Here is a 20,505-nt window from a genome sequence, read left to right as displayed (position 1 = left end):
ATCAATGATGGAAAGAGGCATTTTACAGAAACTATGAAAAACACTGAACTAAATGTAGAATCTCATATGCTCTTTTTATACTGATGGTCTCTGAAATTGTTCTGCAAATATTAAATTAGCAAAAATTTAATAACTTGGAGAATAAAATATAACATAATATTCTTACTTAACATATAATACTTAAGTTTTTTGAGATTACCATTCAATATAGAACTTAATTTTTACTAGTAATTTACTAATATTCCATATTTCCCAAAAACCAATTTTAAATTATTACTTATAATTAAAAAGCACACATACAATGAGATTAATCACATAGGAAGATGTCTAAGACCTAAAGAAATAAGAGGAAAAAAGAGTACATAAGTCACAGATATAAGATGAAGTATAAACGAGCATCCAGCTAGACCCTCCAGGCAACCGGCGCAGAAGCGCATCCCAAGGCTCCTCTAGATGCGCCACACGTGGCGCGCGTGCGTGCGAGACGCAGAAGAGGGAAGCAGGCAGAGACTCGGGGAAGTGCCTCTTCCGCACAGCGCCCGTCCCGGCTCCCAGGCTGCTGCTCACCGAGTGTCAGTGCTGGGAAGCGAAGGGCCACACTGCCCAGCTGCGGGGAGTGGACGCTCGCTGCACACACGGCAAGCTCACGGCAAGCGCATCCATCAACGCCACAGGGAAAGGCGCGCAGCTGCGGCTGCTCTGCACTCACTCTACCCGGCAGGGCGGGCACCTGACTGGAAGGCACCTCAGATCACCTGAGAGGCAAACCACCACCATACGTAAAACAGACGGCGAGTGAGCAGCGGCTGCTCAGCCGTGTCCACCTCTTTGTGACCCCCTGGACTGCAGCCCACCAGGCTCCTCTGTCCATGGCATTCTCCAGGCAAGAATATTGGAGTAGTTAGCCATTCCCTTCTCCAGGGGATCTTCCTGACCTAAGGACTGAACTCCAGTCTCCTGCATTGCAGGCGGATTCTTTACCATCTGAGCCACCAGGGAATCCCAAATTATATGGTACGAGAAGGCAATGGCACCCACTCCAGTACTCTTGCCTAGAAAAATCCATGGACGGACGAGCCTGGTGGGCTGCAGTCGATGGGGTCGCTAAGAGTCGGACACGACTGAGCGACTTCACTTTCACTTTTCACTTTCCTGCATTGGAGAAGGACGTGGCAACCCACTCCAGTGTTCTTGCCTGGAGAGTCCCAGGGACGGGGGAGCCTGGTGGGCTGCCATCTCTGGGGTCGCACAGAGTCGGACAGGACTGAAGTGACTCGGCAGCAGCAGCAGCAGCAGGAGACCTAAAACCAATCTTGATGAAGAACGGAGCTTCTTTATCTTCAAAGTAGAGAAACCTGACCAACTACGCATGCTGCGTGTACCACCTGTACATGACAGTTAGAAGCCGCTCTCTTTAGGTGTAAAAACCCAGCGCCACTAAACTGCAATGCCCATGTCTGGTCTCTGAACCTCACGAGGAAGGTGCCATCTGCATGGGCAGCAAGCAGCAGAACTAAGACTCCGAGGCTTGTGAGCTGAACAACAGCAGCAACGAGTCCACGTGAGCATCATAGAGTCACTCATCTGCAGGGCCCTGGTGCCTGGAAGCCCCTTTCAGAACCGCTGGAACGGACTGAACACAAGGTGTGTTCTGAGGGGGTTGTCGAGGGGGGCCAGTGGTCTTTGAAGGGTTCCATGACCATCAACAGGATTGCGCAGAATGGGTCTCAGGCACTCTCACAGCACTCGAGAAAGAAAAAGAGGGGCCTCGCACCATCTATGGGTGCGTGGGGATTCCCCGAGCTAGCCTGCAAGAAGTCTCCCGGTGCCCCTGACCACTGGACTAACAGGAGGCATGCAAACCCCACTTAGCGGCAAATAGCTGATCTCCCGAGAAGGCAGGCAAGGATCCCCCAACCCTGACCAACCCACCACCATCCCCTTTCCACTGCACCTTTGTGACATAATCTACTGAATTATCCTCTTATGTCTAAGTAGCCTGACCCTAACAGGCTGTTCAGGTTCTTCACCGCTCCAAGAACCGAAAAAAGAAACCAAACAGATCCCAAAGCTTGGGATACTTTTTTCCAAAACAACTGTAAAAGATTTTGATATACATAACGGATCCATGACTTTAAGAAGCCTCCATGCTGAGATGCTTCTGTGTCTGCCACAGCACGAGGCTCACGAAGGACTCAGCCAGTGCAAGGAGACCCAGATCATGCCTTCATCCTCACACACTCTTTTTAAAAACAGATTTTATTGAGCACAGAGCAACAATCTTACTTTATTTAAAAGCCTATATTATTTTTCTAGCAGAGTTGAGTGTCTTATATTACAACACAAGTGTTTTATTTTAGTGTATTACATACCATTAATTTTACAGTGAAGAAATTAAACTTTTAAAAGCACCAGAATGAGAAGTATAGGTAGCTTGGTTTAATGAGATGCTTCCATCTTTAGGACAGTTTTCTTCTAAGAAAAAACAAGTAATTCATTTCCTGATTTTTAGTTAAAAATTTTTGAGAATAAGTATTCCTAATTAAAGTTTTCAGTAAGTCAAAAACTTCAGAAAGATGCAAAGATATGTATTCACCAGAGCTGGGTAGCGTTCACTATTACTGAGATTGTTATTAAGAGAACAGATAATTACGCTGTTTATGTGATCCATTTCAATAAACGTGCTTTTGCAACTGGGTTGCTTTTCTTACCAATTTATACCATAGAGACCATAAGTTTTATTATCAACAATACATGAAATCAAACACAACAGGAGGCTTTTATAATAAAGGCAAAGGAGATCATAGGAACAGTGTGTAACAGGTTATCCACCGTACACTGACCTGCTATTGTTCACTTTCCATTAAGTTGTAACACAGAAGGCAAACAGGCAAGGCTTTGGCATTTTTCAGCTGCTTTAAATCTCGTTTGAATGAATGCCTTGAGAAAGGATAGTATTGGCTACCAAAGCCCATTTATATAACTCTTCAGCAACAAGCCACTAATGCTTACTTGTTCAAGATGCTAACTTATAAAACGCATATTTCCATACCTGTTCTGGAGATTTCCAGGATATATTGTTTCTGGGGGAACTCCCCAGGGACAACCGTATCTGCCTCCAGGAAGCCGTTTAAAATCAAACTGGCAGCAGATCTTAGGGTCGGGCCCACAAGTGTGGGGGATGTCGTAGCTGTAGAAGGGCATCATATGGCAAAGGATGTCTGTGGCAGATCCCAGGTCTGCAACGAAGAGCAACACACAGACCTGAGCAGACTTGCAGATTTCATCCCCGAACTTTCAGAACGCCACTGCTTCACACATACACAGTGCAAGCTCCACCCTAAAGCAACAGCCCCTCTAACTACTAATACACACCCCCCAGCAGCATTCGATGGCTACCGGCCAGAAGGACGACACTTGTATCTCAGCGTCTACCTACATCTTCTGTCTAAACTTAACTGAAACAGAAAGGCCCCATCCTAAAACAGCATCCGCTGACCTGGAAGGATATAAATGAGCAGAAGTTACAATCAGCTCATCCAAAGTTACAGCCACCCCTGGCTGCCAGCGCCTGCCACATCTGTGCCTGCCTCGGGGAGCAGGGACTCTGAGAGGGACCAGTAGCTGCAGAGGCCGGGTGTGAAGACAAGAAGACAGCAAAACGGGGAACTGGGAGAATAAGGGAAGGAGAGGGAAGGGCTTGTGGAAATACCGGGGAAATACTCGTCTTGCAGTGACGAGAAATAAGTGCACTCAACAGAGTTTGTAGAGGGCCCCTTACCAGTGAAGGGCCAGTCTGACTGTTGTCCTTAGAGGCAGAGGAAAAGTAAAAATAATTTTCAAACGCAAAGAGAAGAATCAAAACAAAGCCAACAAAAAAGTTACAGAAAACAAGTACTGGTTCCCGACATAGAATTGTTTTCAATTGAAACTTCAATGCCAGTATGTGCTGGCATCACTGCCCTTGAGAGGTAAGAAGCCTCCCACAAAGTAAGATTGGAGGGCTTTAATAAGAGTTAAAAATGGCTATTTTTGTTTTTTAATTCTGACCTGTAAATACCTCTTCGTCTCTACATACAGATCTCCAATTCTCAGCAACACATTGCTTTTATAATAACAGACAACAAGAAAAATCAAATAAGCACCATATACATTTAAAAAATTTGAAAACAACTGCTTCATTAACAACCACAACAAACAAAGAAGCTCACCTTAATTCCAAAACATCATTTTCAAGCAACATGTCCAGAGACACCGGGTAGGTCCACCATACTATTTAGCAGCTCACCTACACATCTTGGTTTAGCTGCTGCATTTGCTGGTGTTAGCCTTCTATCAAATTAAGACTATAATTTTACAGGCAATGATGTTTTCTATATTTCTTCTTAGCATAGTATTAGGTGCATAAAAGTATTAATTTTATGCCAACTGATATTTATAAGCAATTTGAATGTAAGCAATAATTTAAGTAGGGCTTCCTCAAATAAATGATCCTTTTTCTACAAAAATAAATATGCTCCTAAGCATCTGATAAAATTATATAGGATGCAAGCCCCCAGAAGCTCCTGTCTGCCCTACAGGTTCAGTTTCCCAGGATAACAAGTTATACAGTTAATTTGTTTCCTTTTGAAAAAACAACAGTGCCCATGAGAAAGATACTGTCTAAATTTACAAATGATGCTACTGAAACACTTAATGAGGGTCTAGAGTACACAGAGAACAAGTATGATGTAATGCAGTAATGGCTGAACAGTCTTAATAATGAAATCCTTTCTTCAGATGAAATTTTACTGACAACTTGCTACAGCTGGCAGCAGATGCTAGGGGCCAGGGGGCCGAGGCCTCGGAAGAGCACAGAGCTGGGTGTAGATCGAGGCTTCATATCTGTCGCCTGTTGAGTTCTGGCAAATGGCCTCCACTTTTCACATTAAAAAGGTCCTATAATAACAGACCCTAGCTTAGCAATGGCTACGCAGGCTCAGGGAGGGGTGACTGTGAAGCACGTGGCACAGCGCACGTCCCGCAATAAGGGCTCATACATGAGCATAGGCAGGCCGACCACGGCAGGCCCCCACCTCGTCACCCCTCCTCCAGCACAGAGCTGGAGGTGCACATCCCAGGGCGCCCCAGGGTACCAAGACAGTGCGAAAACAAGCGACACGGGAGGCAGGAGAGCTGCTCCAGGAGGGCACGAGGAAGGCTTCAAAAGGCAATTCTAACTTAGCTACAGAGACAGGAGAGGCAGAAGGAGCACTGGCGGGATTCCACCAGGGACTCAGTGGAACAGCGTCAGCCGGCTGCGCAGGAGACGCAGCAGAGCCCCGGGTTCCATCCCTGGGTCGGGAAGATCCCCCGGAGAAGGAAATGGCAATGCACTCCAGGACTCTTGCCTGGAAAATTCCATGGACAGAGGAATCCAAAGGGCTACAGTCCATGGGGTCGCAAAAAAGTCAGACGTGACTTAGCAACTAAATAAACATCAGTTCTAATGCAATCAACTTTGTGGTAAAATGGGTACATTTAAAAATAGAATCAAATGAAAGCATTACTTGCAAAAAACTAATTTCTTATTTTGTTTACTTCCTTTAGGCTTAGAAGAATCTACCATGTTCTACAGATAAATATTTTTACCAATGCTTAAAAGACTCGTGACACAATTATATTGAAAAAATAATTATGTATATCTTTAAGCAACCTGATTCTCAAGACTGACATGTTGAATAAAACCCGTAACAGCAAGAGGTCATAACCCCTGTGAAATAGTATCTAGGTCAAGTAAGAGCTTCTACTTTCATCTAACTCTACATACCCCAATTCTGTCTCCAAAAAAACTCCAGTGTTTTATGCAATGCAAAATGTTTTTTAACTGCATAATGAACTCTCTGAATAAGCATGTGAGAAAATCCAGCACGTTTTAGAAGATAAGCCATTGTTGGTGAATGTCCAAACGGGTCGATAGCCCAACCAGACCGAGGTTTCACTCCTGTTGATAAAGAGAGTAAGTGTTATTTTTTTAAATGAAAAAGAAGTCACAACACATTCAGACCCACCCGAGCTCCCTGGCCTCCTGGATTCCAAGATAAAGGGCTGCCCAGAGCACCCTTAGTGAGACTCCCTGCAAGACCCCCTGAGAGGAGGATCCTGCCCCGGCCGTCCTCCCAGGCAGGGTGCCTCACACTGGAAGTGAGTTGGCTGGAGCTAAAGTGAGCACTCTGTCATCTGATAGATGCTGGAAAGCTGCTGCAGGCAGTGGAGCCCTGATGTGGAGAAACACAGGACGAAGCCGCTGCCCTCCAGGAGCTGACAGTCCCGTCTTCTGTGGAGCTGCATGAGCCTGCAGCTTGCTCTTATACAACACAGAAAACTCATCCAAGTCACTTCCACTTGCACTCTCCAATCCCAACAACAGGGGTTTTAGGCTCTCTTTCACGCCGCACGACAATGCCAGGCCATCAGATAACATGGCAGCAGAACTGGCCCAGACAACTGTGCGGTTATGTCATCACGAACCTTCAGACGCTTGGACGCCGGCACCTGCTATCAAGAAGGAATCAACAGAATTTTCCACACCTGACTCACACCAATTCTGGTAAAGGACTAAAGATACACCTCAATTTCACAGAGGATAACATATGAAAAACCAACAGAATAAATGCACAGGTTAGAATGAATGAAATAAGATTATTCACTGGGAAGTATGTAAATATTTTATTTATTCAGGATTCTCAAAGAAGGCTTCTATAGGCTACGTATACACAGACACAAGTAATCTAACTGCACATTTTTTTTCACGCATACATCTATTTAACACTTTCCATATACTGAAGGCTAAGAAAGGATTACATTGGCCTAGGATTACACTGGCCTAGGGTTACACAAATGAGTTAATCTTGATCCTGATTATAGCTGTAAAGATTACCATGCAAGGTGTTCACATAGAATAACAGAGAAGAAAACAGAGAGAACGCTGCAGAACACTGAAGGTGAGGCCAGCCAAGGAGACTGAGAGGGGACGCTGAACGTCAGAGAGCCAACAGTTCACGTCAAATCTCAAAGAAGCTGCCACACAGAGCCTGCCCATTTCCCATATGGGATTTACCTCCAAAAAATTATAAAGAAATCGTGAACCTATTTAGTATTTTGGGTTTTTTTGCGGTGGCATCAGTTCAGTTCAATTGAGTCGCTCAGTCGTGTCTGACTCTTTGCGACCCCATGAATCGCAGCACACCAGGCCTCCCTGTCCATCACCAACTCCCACAGTTCACTCAGACTCATGTCCATCGAGTCCGTGACGCCATCCAGCCATCTCATCCTCTGTCGTCCCCTTCTCCTCCTGCCCCCAATCCCTCCCAGCATCAGAGTCTTTTCCAATGAGTTAACTCTTCGCATGAGATGGCCAAAGTACTGGAGCTTCAGCTTTAGCATCATTCCTTCCAAAGAAGAGCTGATCCTTCCAAAATCCCAGGGCTGATCTCCTTCAGAATGGACTGGTTGGATCTCCTTGCACTCCAAGGGACTCTCAAGAGTCTTCTCCAACACCACAGTTCAAAAGCATCGATTCTTCAGTGCTCAGCTTTCTTCACAGTCCAACTCTCACATCCATACATGACCACAGGAAAAACCATAGCCTTGACTGGATGGACCTTAGTCGGCAAAGTAATGTCTCTGCTTTTTAATATGCTATCTAGGTTGATCATAACTTTCCTTCCAAGGAGTAAGCGTCTTTTAATTTCATGTCTGCAGTCACCATCTGCAGTGATTTTGGAGCCCCCCAAAATAAAGTCTGACACTGTTTCCACTGTTTCCCATCTATTTCCCATGAAGTGATGGGACCAGATGCCATGATCTTCGTTTTCTGAATGCTGAGCTTTAAGTCAACTTTTTCACTCTCCTCTTTCACTTTCATCAAGAGGTTTTTTAGTTCCTCTTCACTTTCTGCCATAAGGGTGGTATCATCTGCATATCTGAGGTTATTGATATTCCTCCCGGCAATCTTGATTCCAGCTTGTGTTTCTTCCAGTCCAGCGTTTCTCATGATGTGCTCTGCATATAAGTTAAATAAGCAGGGTGACAATATACAGCCTTGACGCACTCCTTTTCCTATTTGGAACCAGTCTGTTCTAGGTTTAGCAATTCTGAAACTTTCATGAATTCCAAGACTGAGCAAACTAGTAAGGTAAAGTAGCCAGGTTCTCTATTTTGAGAGAAAGAACTGCAAAACAGTTCCTATAAATGTGCGAATAGAATGGACCCTATGATACTGAGCTGAAATAGGAGACAGCAGTACTAACTTACGAATAAATATACAAATAAACACACAAACATACATCTGTATTTAAAGAAACTACATCAATGTGTGTGTGTGTGTCTGTGTATCTCTGTGTGTGTGTCTGTGTGTGTGTGTCTGTTTGTGTGTGTGTCTGTTTCTGTGTGTGTGTCTGTATGTGTGTCTGTGTGAGTCTGTGTCTGTGTGTCTGTGTATGTCTGTGTATCTCTGTGTGTGTGTCTGTGTGTACGTGTCTGTGTCTGTATGTGTCTGTGTGTGTGTGTCTGTGTGTGTGTCTGTATGTGTGTCTGTGTGAGTCTGTGTCTGTGTGTCTGTGTATGTCTGTGTATCTCTGTGTGTGTGTCTGTGTGTACGTGTCTGTGTGTGTGTGTCTGTGTGTACGTGTCTGTGTCTGTATGTGTCTCTGTGTGTGTGTGTCTGTGTGTGTCTGTGTTTCTGTGTGTGTGTCTGTGTGTGTGTCTGTGTTTCTGTGTCTGTGTCTGTGTGTGTCTGTGTGTCTGTATGTGTGTCTGTGTGAGTCTGTGTCTGTGTGTCTGTGTATGTCTGTGTATCTGTGTGTGTGTGTCTGTGTGTACATGTCTGTGTGTGTGTCTGTGTGTGTGTGCCTGTGTCTGTGTATGTCTGTGTGTGTGTCTGTCTGTGTGTGTATGTCTGTGTCTGTTTCTGTATGTGTGTCTGTGTGTCTGTGTGTGTGTCTGTGTTTCTGTGTCTGTGTGTGTGTGTGTGTCTGTGTGTACACACACATTTCCTAGCTCTCTGCACTATGAAGGCCTAGATGCAGCGGCACTGTAGCATCAATTAGCAGAACTTTGCTCCTGGATTTTGACCTCTAAATGCTATGCTCTATAATAACCTCAGAGAAACAGCTTATTTCAGGCCTGAGACTGGTAAAGTACAAGATAACCCTAGAACAGATTATTTGGGGCATAAAGTAAAGAAATGGCCAGAGTCATGGAAACATATAGAAATAGATCAGGAGATAGCTTGAAGGGGCTTCCATTGGCCAAATGTGGGACAACTGGGGATCAAGATACAGAACAGTCGTACTAGACTGGAACCCACTGAATAAAATAAACCCACAAGCTCACAAATAAAGAAAGCTCTTCCTTTTAGTAAAATGCAAACAAATAGTTAGGTCTTCCCTGGTGGCTCGGCAGTAAAGAATCGCCTACTAATGCAGGAGATGTGGGTTTGATCCCTGGGTCAGGAAGATCCCTTGGAGAAGGAAAAAAGGCACCCCACTGCAGTATTCTCTGCTGGGCAATCCCACGGACAGAGGAGCCTGGCAGACTCCAGTCCATGGGGTCACAAAAGAGTCAGACGTAGCGACTAAATAGCAACAAAACCAACAGTTACAGAAGGGACGGTGGAGTTAGAAAGTCCTCAGCAGATCCTAAAACTAAAATACTGAAGTCTGATGAGGAATTTTACCTGTTCTCAATGTATCTCCCACAAAGCAGGGAAACGTAAAGTGCAGAGAAGAAGCATAAGACATGACTGATCACGGGCAGCACCTCTGACATGGAATAGGAGGCGACACGCACTTCCTGATGAGATGCACTGAGCCCACAGCAAACAGCTGTGGCGACACCCCAGGAAAATAACAGGCCAGACAGGGCCATCTGAAGCTAATGATGAGCGGAAACTCAAACTGAGAGATGGTTTACAGCAGAAGTCTGACCTCCTCAAAAATATCAAGGTTAAGAGACCGAGAGAAAGGCTGAGGGAGTGTTCCAGGTCAAGGAGACAAAAAGACGTGACAACTAGATGTCATATGTGATCCTGGACTGGGAGAGAAAAAACAGCAGCTTTCATTGAAGAACATTACTAAGACAACTGACAAGATTTGAATACACTGTGAACTAGATTGTGGTATTGTTGTTAAAACTCCTGATTTGACAACTATCTTCTGCTTATCTAAGAAGATATCTCTGTTTCTTAGGAAATAACACAATGAAATGCTGAGAGGTAAAGGGACAAGATGTCTCCCGCTTACTCGCAAACGGTTCAAAAAACATGCATGTGAGTCTAACTGCAGTCATACTTTGGTATCCGAGGGACTGGCTCCAGGACACCTGGAAAACCAAAATCCCTGGATGCCAAGTTCCTTATCTAAAATGGTATTCTATGTGCACATAACCTACACACATCCTATTGCATACAGGCATACCCCAGAGACATTGAGGGTTTACTTCCAGACCACTGCAATAAAGAGAGTATCACAGAAAAATGTTACCCAGGACATAGAAAAGTTATGTTTACATAGTCTATTAAGTGTACAAGAGCATTATGTCTAAAAAAGTGTACAGACTTCAGTTAAAAGAAACTATATGTAGAGAAAAGAGAACCCTTGCACTGCTGGTGGGAATCTAAGTTGGTATAGTTACCACAGTAAACAGCACAGAAAATTCTCAAAAAATTACAGAGAACTACCATATGACCCAGCAATGCCACACCTGGGAATTAATCTAAAGGAAACAAAAACCCTAATTTGAAGATGCATGGACCCCCACATTCACAGCAGCATCATTCACAGTAGCCAAGACACAGAAGCAGCCCCAGCGTGCACAGGTGGATCGGTGGACACGTATGCACACCCACACTCGCGCATACACACAGATAGACACGCAAGTGCATACATGCACACGTACAACAGAGCCCCATCCAGGCATATGAAAGAACCAAATATATACATACCCACACACGCGCATACACACACAGATACAACGCAAATGTATGCACACACATGTACAACAGAGCCCCATCCAGGCATATGAAAGAAGGCAGTCGTGTCATTTTTGACAGCGTTTATCAGGCTGGAGGCAACGTGCCCTATGAAGTAAGCCAGACAGAAAGAGACAAACAAGGTGAGCGCTCACTGGCACGTGTAAGCTGAAACCAAATGAACAGCAAAGCAGAAACAGAGTCACAGACGCGGAGAGTGAACCGGTGGCTTCCAGAAGGGGGAGACTGGCAAGAAGAGGGAAACAGGTGAGGGAGACTAAGAGGCACAAACTCCCAGCTGCAAAATAAGTCATGCGATTCCACATTTGAAATGTATGGAAATACGGAGTCACAATGTTGTATGTCAGGAACATAAGTTGTAGATCAACTATACTTCAAAGGCAGCAAACTCAGAAGTGATCAGATCTGCGGCCACCGAGGGCGGGAGCGGGAGAAGGAGTCGGATGCAGGCAGTCAGAAGGTTCGAGCTTCCAGTTTCAAGATAAACAAGCACTAGGAATGTGATGCTGCTGGTCAGTCACGCCCGGCTCTTCGCAACCCGAGGGACCGCTGTGCGCCAGGCGCCTCTGTCCTGCACTCTCCCGGCATTTGCTCAAATTCGCGCCCGAGTCAGAGATGCTGCCTGATCATCTCATCTCTACTGCCCCTTTCCTTTTGCCTTCCGTCTTTCCTAGGATCAGGTATTTCCCAATTAGTCGGCTTCCCTTGCAGCTCAGCTGTAAAGAACTCGCCTAGCAGTGCAGGAGATGAGGGTTCAGTCCCTGGTTCAGGAAGATCCCCTGGAGAAGGAAATGGCTACCCACTTCAGTATTCTTGCCTGGGAAATCCCAGGGACAGAGGAGCCTGGCGGGCTAGAGTCCATGGGATTGCAAAGAGTCAGACATGACTGAGTGACTTCACTTCTTCATATATTGTCCAGAATAACAAGGGCAGAATAAGCTTACAAACAAGAGTAAAATCCAACATGAAAAGTTACAGCGATGTCTGAGATTTTATCACTACCAGTGATCTTTTCCAATAAAAATCACCTGATACACAGGATAGAGCAACCTAGCTGCAACAGATTCAAGAATCCCTGGGGTGTAATGACACAGAAAAGAGAGAATTTTTAAAACCTGATATGAAAGGAGGTGAAAGCTATGGAGAGACTTAGAGGGAAACCCAGTATGCCGCCAGGACTTTTCTTGGTATAAGTAAATATTTTTAAGAGGGGGTTAAGCGACAAATTTAAGGGAAAATTCAGTATAAGAAAAATCCAAAATTTAAAAAGAGGGCACATGTCAATAAAACTAGGAAAGATTTTGTGTTTTCATGCTAGAATAAGACTGTTAAAATATATAAAAGTAAAAGCAAGAAAAGTTACAGGAAATAATCATTAAAAAGAGTAAAACATACCACGTAAGTGATGGCAGATCTAACAGACCTAAAATCAGACCACGAGCAACACGGATAACACAGTCAACAGACCTGGGCCATTCCAGACACACCTGACATTAGACCTTAAGAGGGGCCAGAGGACAGTCAGACAATGCAGCTTTAGGCAAAACACAACCTTAAAGCTCAAACTTAAAGTTCCAATGGTCAGTTTTCTATAACAAAACATATAAAAACAGAAATTAACAACCAAAGACTAAATAATTTTCAAGTGAAGTGAAATGAAGTCACTCAGTCGTGTCCGACTCTTTTGTGACCCCATGGACTGTAGCCTACAATGCCCCTCCGTCCTCTGTCCATGGGATTCTCCAGGCAAGAGTACTGGAGTGGGTTGCCATTTCCTTCTCCAGAGGATCTTCCCAACCCAGGGATCGAACCTGGGTCTCCCGCATTGTAGGCAGATGCTTTACCATCTGAGCCACCAGGGAACTATAATGGAATAGTTATTTTAAATTATTTAAATAATTATCTATTATTAATAAATATTTATTAATTAATAATTATTAAAATTATTATTTTGGATAATTTTAAAAAGTATCTCCAAATCAAATGTAAAAAGTATCCAAAACAAGCTGCTCCAAATTGTTCAGCAAACAAAACTGAGACCAGCGCAGGTGTCCCCAGTGCAGTCCTCACTGCAGGCAGAGCCACAGTCAGGAAGTTCACGTCCTCGAATGCGCCCATAAACTCTGCTCCTAGGTATGCATCCAGAAAAAGGGAACTTCTGTCCTCACGGAACAAGCGTGCGCAGCAGCAGTGCCCAGAGCAGCTGAAAAGGAGAGCGATGCAAACGCCCACTAGCTGAAGGAGGAAAAACAACGGAGAAACAGACACGGCATCTCCACACAACAGGACATTATCCAGTCATTAGAAAGGGACAAACCCCTGAGACGCTGTGGATAAACCGGGAAAACATTACGCCAAGTAAAAAAGCTAGTCACAGAAGCCCACGTTGTACAATGCCATTTACGTGAAATGTCCAGAGCAGTCAAATCTGCGTGTGCGTGCGTGTTCCACTAAGGAGATGAGTGGTCCCTGAGCCTAGGGCAGAGAAGGAAGGAGCCAGAGAGGGGTGTGACTAGCAACAAACAAGAGGTTCCTTTTGGGGATGCTGATAAAGTTCTAAAGCAGGTGGTAGTTGTGGCTACACAACTCTGTGACAACACCACAAACTGCCGCACATGGTGACTGAGAGGATCCCACAGTATGCAAAGCGGTAGTTACCTACAATACAGTAGGAAAAAAGTCTATGCTGAGCAAGAGAAGGCAGACCCAAAAGTGGTACCCCCTAAGTCAGTGGAAGTGATCTACAGCGATAGCAACGCAGAGCACTTGGCTGCAGGGAGAAATTCGGGGGGTGGGGGGATGAGGGAACTTTCTATAATGATGAAAACGGGCTGACAAGGGTATATACAGCCGTCAGAACTCCAGAGTTAAGACTTATATGCTGCACTGCATGTAAGTTACATATCCATAAAAGCTGAACATAAAGAAGAAACACACAAGATCCACTTACTGAAGTCTTCACAAAATTCTCTTAATGGAAAAAGTTTCAATTCCTTGGAAGACTATAAAAAGGCACCTGGAACAGTTCTTTGCTCAAAAAGACAAAAAGTTTTGGGAAAATGCAATTATAAAGTTGCCTGAAAAATGGCAGAAGGTAATGGAACAAAATGGTGAATACTTTGTTCAATAAAGTTCCTGATGGGGGGGGGGAAAAGTGTCTTTTATTTTTACTTAAAAACTGAAGGAAATATTTGGCCAACTCAACATTTAAGAAAAGTGACACTAAGTAGGGGGTCCCTAAGTCCACCCCCAGACTTCTTTAAGAAAACTTATAGCACCCAACATGAAGTCATACTCACTGCTATGATTTATTATAGTGAAAAGATACAAAGAAAAATAGCAGAAACAAAAGGCACACAGGGCAGAGCCCACAGGAACCAGGCCCAGGCTTCTAAGAGCGCCCTCTCTGACGGATTACCCAGACGGAGTCAGTTACTGCACCAGTGAATGCTGACAACACCAGAAAGGCGGGCCACCAAAGCCGCTCACTAGAAACTGTACCCAAGCCTTTCACTGGAGTCTGGTCATGTGGGTACTCACTGTCTAGTTCATAATATGATTTGACTCCCAGAAGGAAAACCAGCGTTTATCATACATTACACTGGGCTTACAAGCAGTTTAAACGCAGTGAGTTACTCATCATTGAAGAACTCAACTCTGCAGACACCCGCCAAAGACCAACCCTGCAAGCAAGAGCTTTCTAAGGACAGCAACATCTGACCTGACACGTTAACTCTTTTCAGAACAGGTATGGTCTCTGCAACTTACTCTACAAGAATCACAACAACAACAACATGGAAAGAGAAAAAAATTAAGTAAATGTGTCAAAATGTTAATAACTGGTGAGTGTGATTGGGGGCTTTATGGGAGTTCTTTGTAGTACTCTTAGAATGCTTATATTTGAAATTATTCCAAAATAAAAAGTCAATATTAATGGGGTGGGAAGGTGTCATTTCTAACAGAATATTTTAAAAATATTTTAAAATAATAAAAAGTATCTAGAAATAATTTCAATTGCAAATGTATATTTACTATAAACTACAAAATTGTACTGAGAAGTATTTGAACACAATTACACACACACTGTTTGCTGTTGTTTTAGTCTTTTGTGAGCCCACGGCCTGTCGCCTGCCAGACTCCTCTGTCCACGGGATTTCCCAGGCAAGAATACAGGAGTCGGTTGCCGTTTCCTGCTGCAGGGGATCTTCCTAACCCAGGGATCGAACCCACAGCTCCTGTGCCGGCAGGCAGATCTTTTACTACTGAGCCATCAGGGAAGCCCCACATACCGTGATGCAGAGTGCAAACACCACACCTCACGCAGGTTTCAGTTAGTCCCACGTTCTCACGAGTTGTGTGAACTGACTTCATCAGTTCAGGATCCTCTTCCCCTTACAGGACCCAGTCACCTGGTTCAAGTGAGGCTGGCCCTGCCTCAAATCTCTCTTTCCTTGAGACCATCTCCACCGAACCAACCAGCTCTCAGCGACTTCAGCTCCTATCGCTATGGCCACCAAACACTGACTCGGAAAGAAGCCCAGGACCCAGCGCGGGCCAGTGAGGCAAGGTGTTGCTTGCAGGCTCCTCCTGTTGGGCGAGGAAGACCAGAGTCCTGGCTGCCTCCGGCCATCGCGCTCCTCAGGAGGAGGGGCAAGAGTGAGCAGGCCTGACAGACAGCGCCCAGGCAGCACAGTCCAAGTCCTCTGGGTCCAGTCTGCCCTGGAGCTGCCCCATCTCTGGCAATTAGGCTTTTGCCTTTTGTGATCAAGAGTCTTAACTAATATATGATTAAAATTCCAGTGGGATATTTTTAGGAGAAAATACTAAAATTAATAAACAAAACTGATAAAATAACAGGTAAAACAAGGTAGATGATCCTAAAGTGACCATGTTATACCTATGTAACTGAGTTTATGATCCAAAAAACACAAATCAATGAAAAAGAAATTATTCAGTAATAATCAGTCCTAGAAAAATGAATTATTAAAAAAATAAAAGACCCCATCTCACCTTCCCCAAAATGAATGGCCCAAAGCAGTCCATGTGAGCTACCAGGGCTTGCCTGAGAGCTCAGCTGATAAAGAATCTGCCTGCAATGCAAGAGACCCTGATTTGATTCCTGGGTCAGAAGACCCCCTGGAGAGGGCACAGGCTACCCACTCCAGGATTCTTGGGCTTCCCTGGTGGCTCAGATAGTAAAGAGTCTGCCTGCAATGTGGGAGACCTGGGTTCGACCCCTGGTTTAGGAAGATCCCCTGGAAGGGGGCACGGCAACCCACTCCAGTGTTCTTGCCTGGAGAACCCCCATGGGCAGAGGAGCCTGGCGGGCCGCAGTCCGTGGGGTCGGGAAGAGCGGGAGTGCAAAGCAGAGTGCCTAGCACAGTGCGCACGACAGAGGAAGACGCCGCTACGTACCTAGGTTTGTCTCCAGCCACTGATGTCCTTCAATTAGTTGGTCAATTATGGCAAAATAATGTGCACCAGCTTCATCAGGCATTACCCAGCCACCTGTCACAATTTCAAACTGACCATTTTCTAGCAAACTAGGGAGAAAATAACATAAGAATTTACATTAACATATTTAAGACATGTTGAAATAAAAAAGTAAGACAGCATAAACATTAGGTATAGCCTTTAAATGTAACCGGTATTTACACTAATTAAAAAAAAAACAAACAGTGAATGAATTCCAACTCTGGGACACTGGTGATGAAGCACGCACGGTGAGGCAGCTGAGGGAGCCCGTCCTAAAGACGGAGCCACACAGGCAACTCTGGGAGCTCTGTCTCATGAAGGATACAATCTCCCACAGCACTTCCTGAAGTCAGCAGCCACGTCTCATTCGTTTCTGGGTCTTGCTGAGCGCCAAGCAGAGTGCTTTACTCAGCGTATGCTTGATGAGTGTTTAGAGGTGGACAGTCATTTTAAGCACAGTATTTGTTTCATCATCCTCATGCTGAAAAATCAGCATTTACTTCAGCACTTCTGGCATTAATCAGTCAATCATGCAACTACAAAAGGAACAATAACAGAGGTAACGCTAGTGGGACCACACGCTTCCGGGGACACAGAGGCGCCACGGAGCGCCTGCTCCCGAGTCAGTCAGAACACAGGCGACGAGGCTCGCCGTTCATTTCTGAGTGAGGAGCTCTGGCACCTTCATCATCTGTTCACTGGGTTCTCACCACACGAAGCAACTAGACAACTAAAGGGTTACAAGACATCTTCCTCAGAGAAAGAAAACGTCATCCACTAATGAAAACCTGGAAACTAAACGGGGAAGCGTACACGTCAAGGACTTCAGCAAACATCTTAAGGGCCACAGGCTTCTGAGTGTGTGACAGGTGGTTTTGAAAATGCTGTAAAATTTCAGAAGGAAAAGCAGTTTTCATAAGGATAAACATCACTGAACACCTATAACTTAACAGCCAAGTATGAAGCCAAATTTAACTAAGACAGACCAGAAGCATAAAGAATGACTAGTTCCATACAAAGCATGTAACAGAAGCTACAGCATTAACAAAACATTGATTTTTTCAAACACAGAACAATGACAGAATGGATACGGACACAATTCCCAAGAGTGAGTGAATGAACGATTTCCTGTGTAAAATGAAAAGGTATTAATCACACCTGTGTTACCATGGGGATCACCCACTAACGCAATCTCACATGGAAAATATGATGGCTCATTACTATACCTAAAGAAACCCAAACATCCAGTCAAACCTCAGATTCTCCGCTTCTCACAGGCCCACATCAGAACTTACAAGAAAGAAGATGGGAATTCCTAACACCTGTATCTCTTTAAGAACACAGCGGAACCCAAGGCGATTCTGTCCCACTCTTCCTGCCAACGGGACTTCATTAAAGGCTCGCTCTTCCTCTTCTCCTTCTGTTGACCGCCTGCTGTAGCCACACTCCAGAGGCCGTGGCCAGCCCCAGCCCCTCATACCTATGGCTGGTGCTTGGAAGCCTGAGATGTCAGGAAAGATTGAGAGTTTCATCTCTAGCCATCATGACCTCCTTAGCTCAGTATTTCAGTAAACAGATCTTTTGGAAAATATCACAAAGAAACTGGCCAAAACAAATTCTGTGCTTCTCCTGAACAGAGAATAGAAACTATAAAGTAACTAATCTGAACACTATTAAGGTTAAATGGGGAAAAAAAAAAAAACACTCAGACAACGGAATTTTTCACCTATTTCTGCCAGTTTTATTTTGCTACATATTTCCTGTCCCATAGGCATAAATGGGCTCCAAGAAACAGCCAACCCAGCACATAATCATGATATTAAATTTCTTCAACTCCATTTGTGAATACTTTACCCCTTCCCCTTCCCATGATGCCTGAGATACTGCTGAGATTAGAGACTGAATCCTCATCTGCACACAGGGATTATTTTAAAGACTATCCTACCTGTAATACAGGGGAGGCATGAAGGCCCCTGCTCATTTAACTGCTTTTCATAATTTTCTTATCTATTTTCTCCTGTCTTTCCTTTCTCAGCTCAAATAAACCCGCCCCCAGAAGTCTCCAGGATACCCATTCTTCCTTGTCCTACCAACCACTGCAATATAAGCCCCAGGACAGAAGGGACCAGGACCTGCTGCTTTGTTCACTTTTCCAGGCCCAACACCGAGAAACTTACTTGGCATGTAATGGGCACTCTTTTGCCAGATGAACAGGGAATGCGTGAATGAGATTCTTAGTTTAAAATCAGTATTATCATGAAGTCTTTGATCAGCTGAAGCGCACAGACATAGGCAAATAAACTGGACAGGGAAGGGTCAGCTAAAACGGGGTGTGAATAACGTAGCCACGCAGTGACGGGACCTGGAGTGCGGTTCTCGTATGAAAGATGGACACGGAAGGAGAGCGAGGAGGCGCTTCAGGGAGCAGCAGCGGGGATCGAGAAGCGCCTGAAGCAGAGAGCACGTGGGCGTGGGATTCGGGACCCAGGCGGCTAGCAGAGGCGCTGTTCACACACAGGGCAGTTCAGCTGAGGAGGGAAGCACTTTACAACACATGTAATACGGATAAATCTGGACAAGGCTATTAGATGCGACAGTGAGGCAGTCAAAGGCAGCTAACAAGAAAGAGAACTAAGCTCAGGGGAAAAGGCCGAAACACAGACTACACCTTGAAGAAACGACGCAAAGAGGAGACAGAAAAGGGCAGGAACTTGGAGAAAACAGTCAAAGGAGAGTTAAGGAACAAGGGGAAGGAAAATGTGAGAGGAAACTGGGGCAATAAGAAACGTTAAAGATGAAAATAAATCTGAGACTGTATCCTGAAACAACCTAGGAAAGAGTGATGAAGAGCAACCCGCGCCTCTGCTTGGTAAAAGGCATTTTTACAGCTTAAAAGCTACCATATAACTGCAACTTAGAGACAGACACATCAGTGGGTCAGAATATAAAGTTGAGAAATAAATTTTACAAATATTTATATTATTAAAATAGCTATTAAATTACTGGGGAAGCATGGGTTACAGTTAGTTTTCCGAATCTTCAGAGCGATTTGAAACAAGCTCATAAGAGAGTCAAGATGCTCTGTCACGGAGGACAAAGAGCTGGATGTGCAGTGGCTCAGAGAGATTTTTAACAAAACTACAGGAGCCGGCCCCAAGAGGCCTAAGTCGCGTCGTGACAGCAAGCCAGGAGGAACACAGGTTTTAGCTCTTCTTAGCACAGTTTCCCTAACCCACAGGACAGAACGGGAGAGGACAGACAGCATGATTTAAGACAGAAAGCAATGTGACAATCAGTGGACACCTGGCCAGATCACCAGGTTAGTGAGCACTAGTTCCCTCTCTAGTCCATATGTGTGAATGCTGAAAGCCGGATTATAAACCAGACAGTCTTACAGGCAGGAAAGTCAGGCTTAATATAATATACTCACTATGTTAAACAAAACTGCCCCTTGACCAGTTAAAAAAAAGAGACCCACGCACACATAAAAGTTGCGGCAGTACACAAACGTGCCAGCACACCCCTGATTCCTGGGGCACACGCAACAAGCACCCCAGAAGCATCTGGGGACGACAGAACAAGATGGGCCACATAAACACGGAACCAATGGCCCAACGAAGCGCAGCAGCCACCAGCATCGTGCAGTGACGGGGACAAACCGCAATCCTGACAGTTGTGCAAAAATAACGCTCCAGGAACTAACTAGGAAAAATCTTCATAGGCAGCAGCAGAAAGGCCACGCTATCCTACAAAAAGCTCCATATGTAAAACTGCCATTGTTACGGAACCAAACAAAGTTAAGACAGACTGCAAGCTGTACATTTTACACTTTCATAATTTTTTAAAATCAAGTAACGGAAACAGAGAAGACGCTACTTAGAGCAAATACAGGTGTTCCCAGGTGATACTTCCATTCGCTTAGCACTCAACAAGCATGAACTGAGCCACTCCCCTGCCACTGTCAGAGCAGCACAGCAACAAGGACCTAGTGAACGGCC

At 44.8% G+C, this 20,505-nt stretch overlaps 1 protein-coding gene and 1 non-coding gene across 3 annotated transcripts in view; both read right to left on the bottom strand.

The window, feature by feature from the left end:
• The window catches only part of MAN2A1 (mannosidase alpha class 2A member 1), a 197,006-nt gene that overhangs the window by 100,447 nt on the left and 76,054 nt on the right, over window positions 1–20,505 (bottom strand). For both annotated transcript variants that reach the window (XM_004009111.6, XM_060416082.1), the window contains 3 exons: window positions 16,448–16,575; window positions 5,810–5,983; window positions 3,053–3,239 (listed from right to left, as the gene is read on the bottom strand). In XM_004009111.6, the coding sequence (XP_004009160.3) occupies window positions 3,053–3,239; window positions 5,810–5,983; window positions 16,448–16,575 (489 nt within the window). The remainder of the gene's footprint in view (window positions 1–3,052; window positions 3,240–5,809; window positions 5,984–16,447; window positions 16,576–20,505) is intronic.
• Window positions 12,823–12,894, bottom strand: TRNAC-ACA (transfer RNA cysteine (anticodon ACA)). Its single transcript has one exon. It is a non-coding gene; the product is annotated as a tRNA-Cys (tRNA).

The sequence above is a fragment of the Ovis aries genome, chromosome 5 (assembly GCF_016772045.2).
Source record: "Ovis aries strain OAR_USU_Benz2616 breed Rambouillet chromosome 5, ARS-UI_Ramb_v3.0, whole genome shotgun sequence".
Lineage (NCBI taxonomy): Eukaryota > Metazoa > Chordata > Mammalia > Artiodactyla > Bovidae > Ovis > Ovis aries.
The sequence above is the reverse complement of the archived record's forward strand: the minus strand, read 5'-3'. Positions and strand labels throughout refer to the sequence as shown.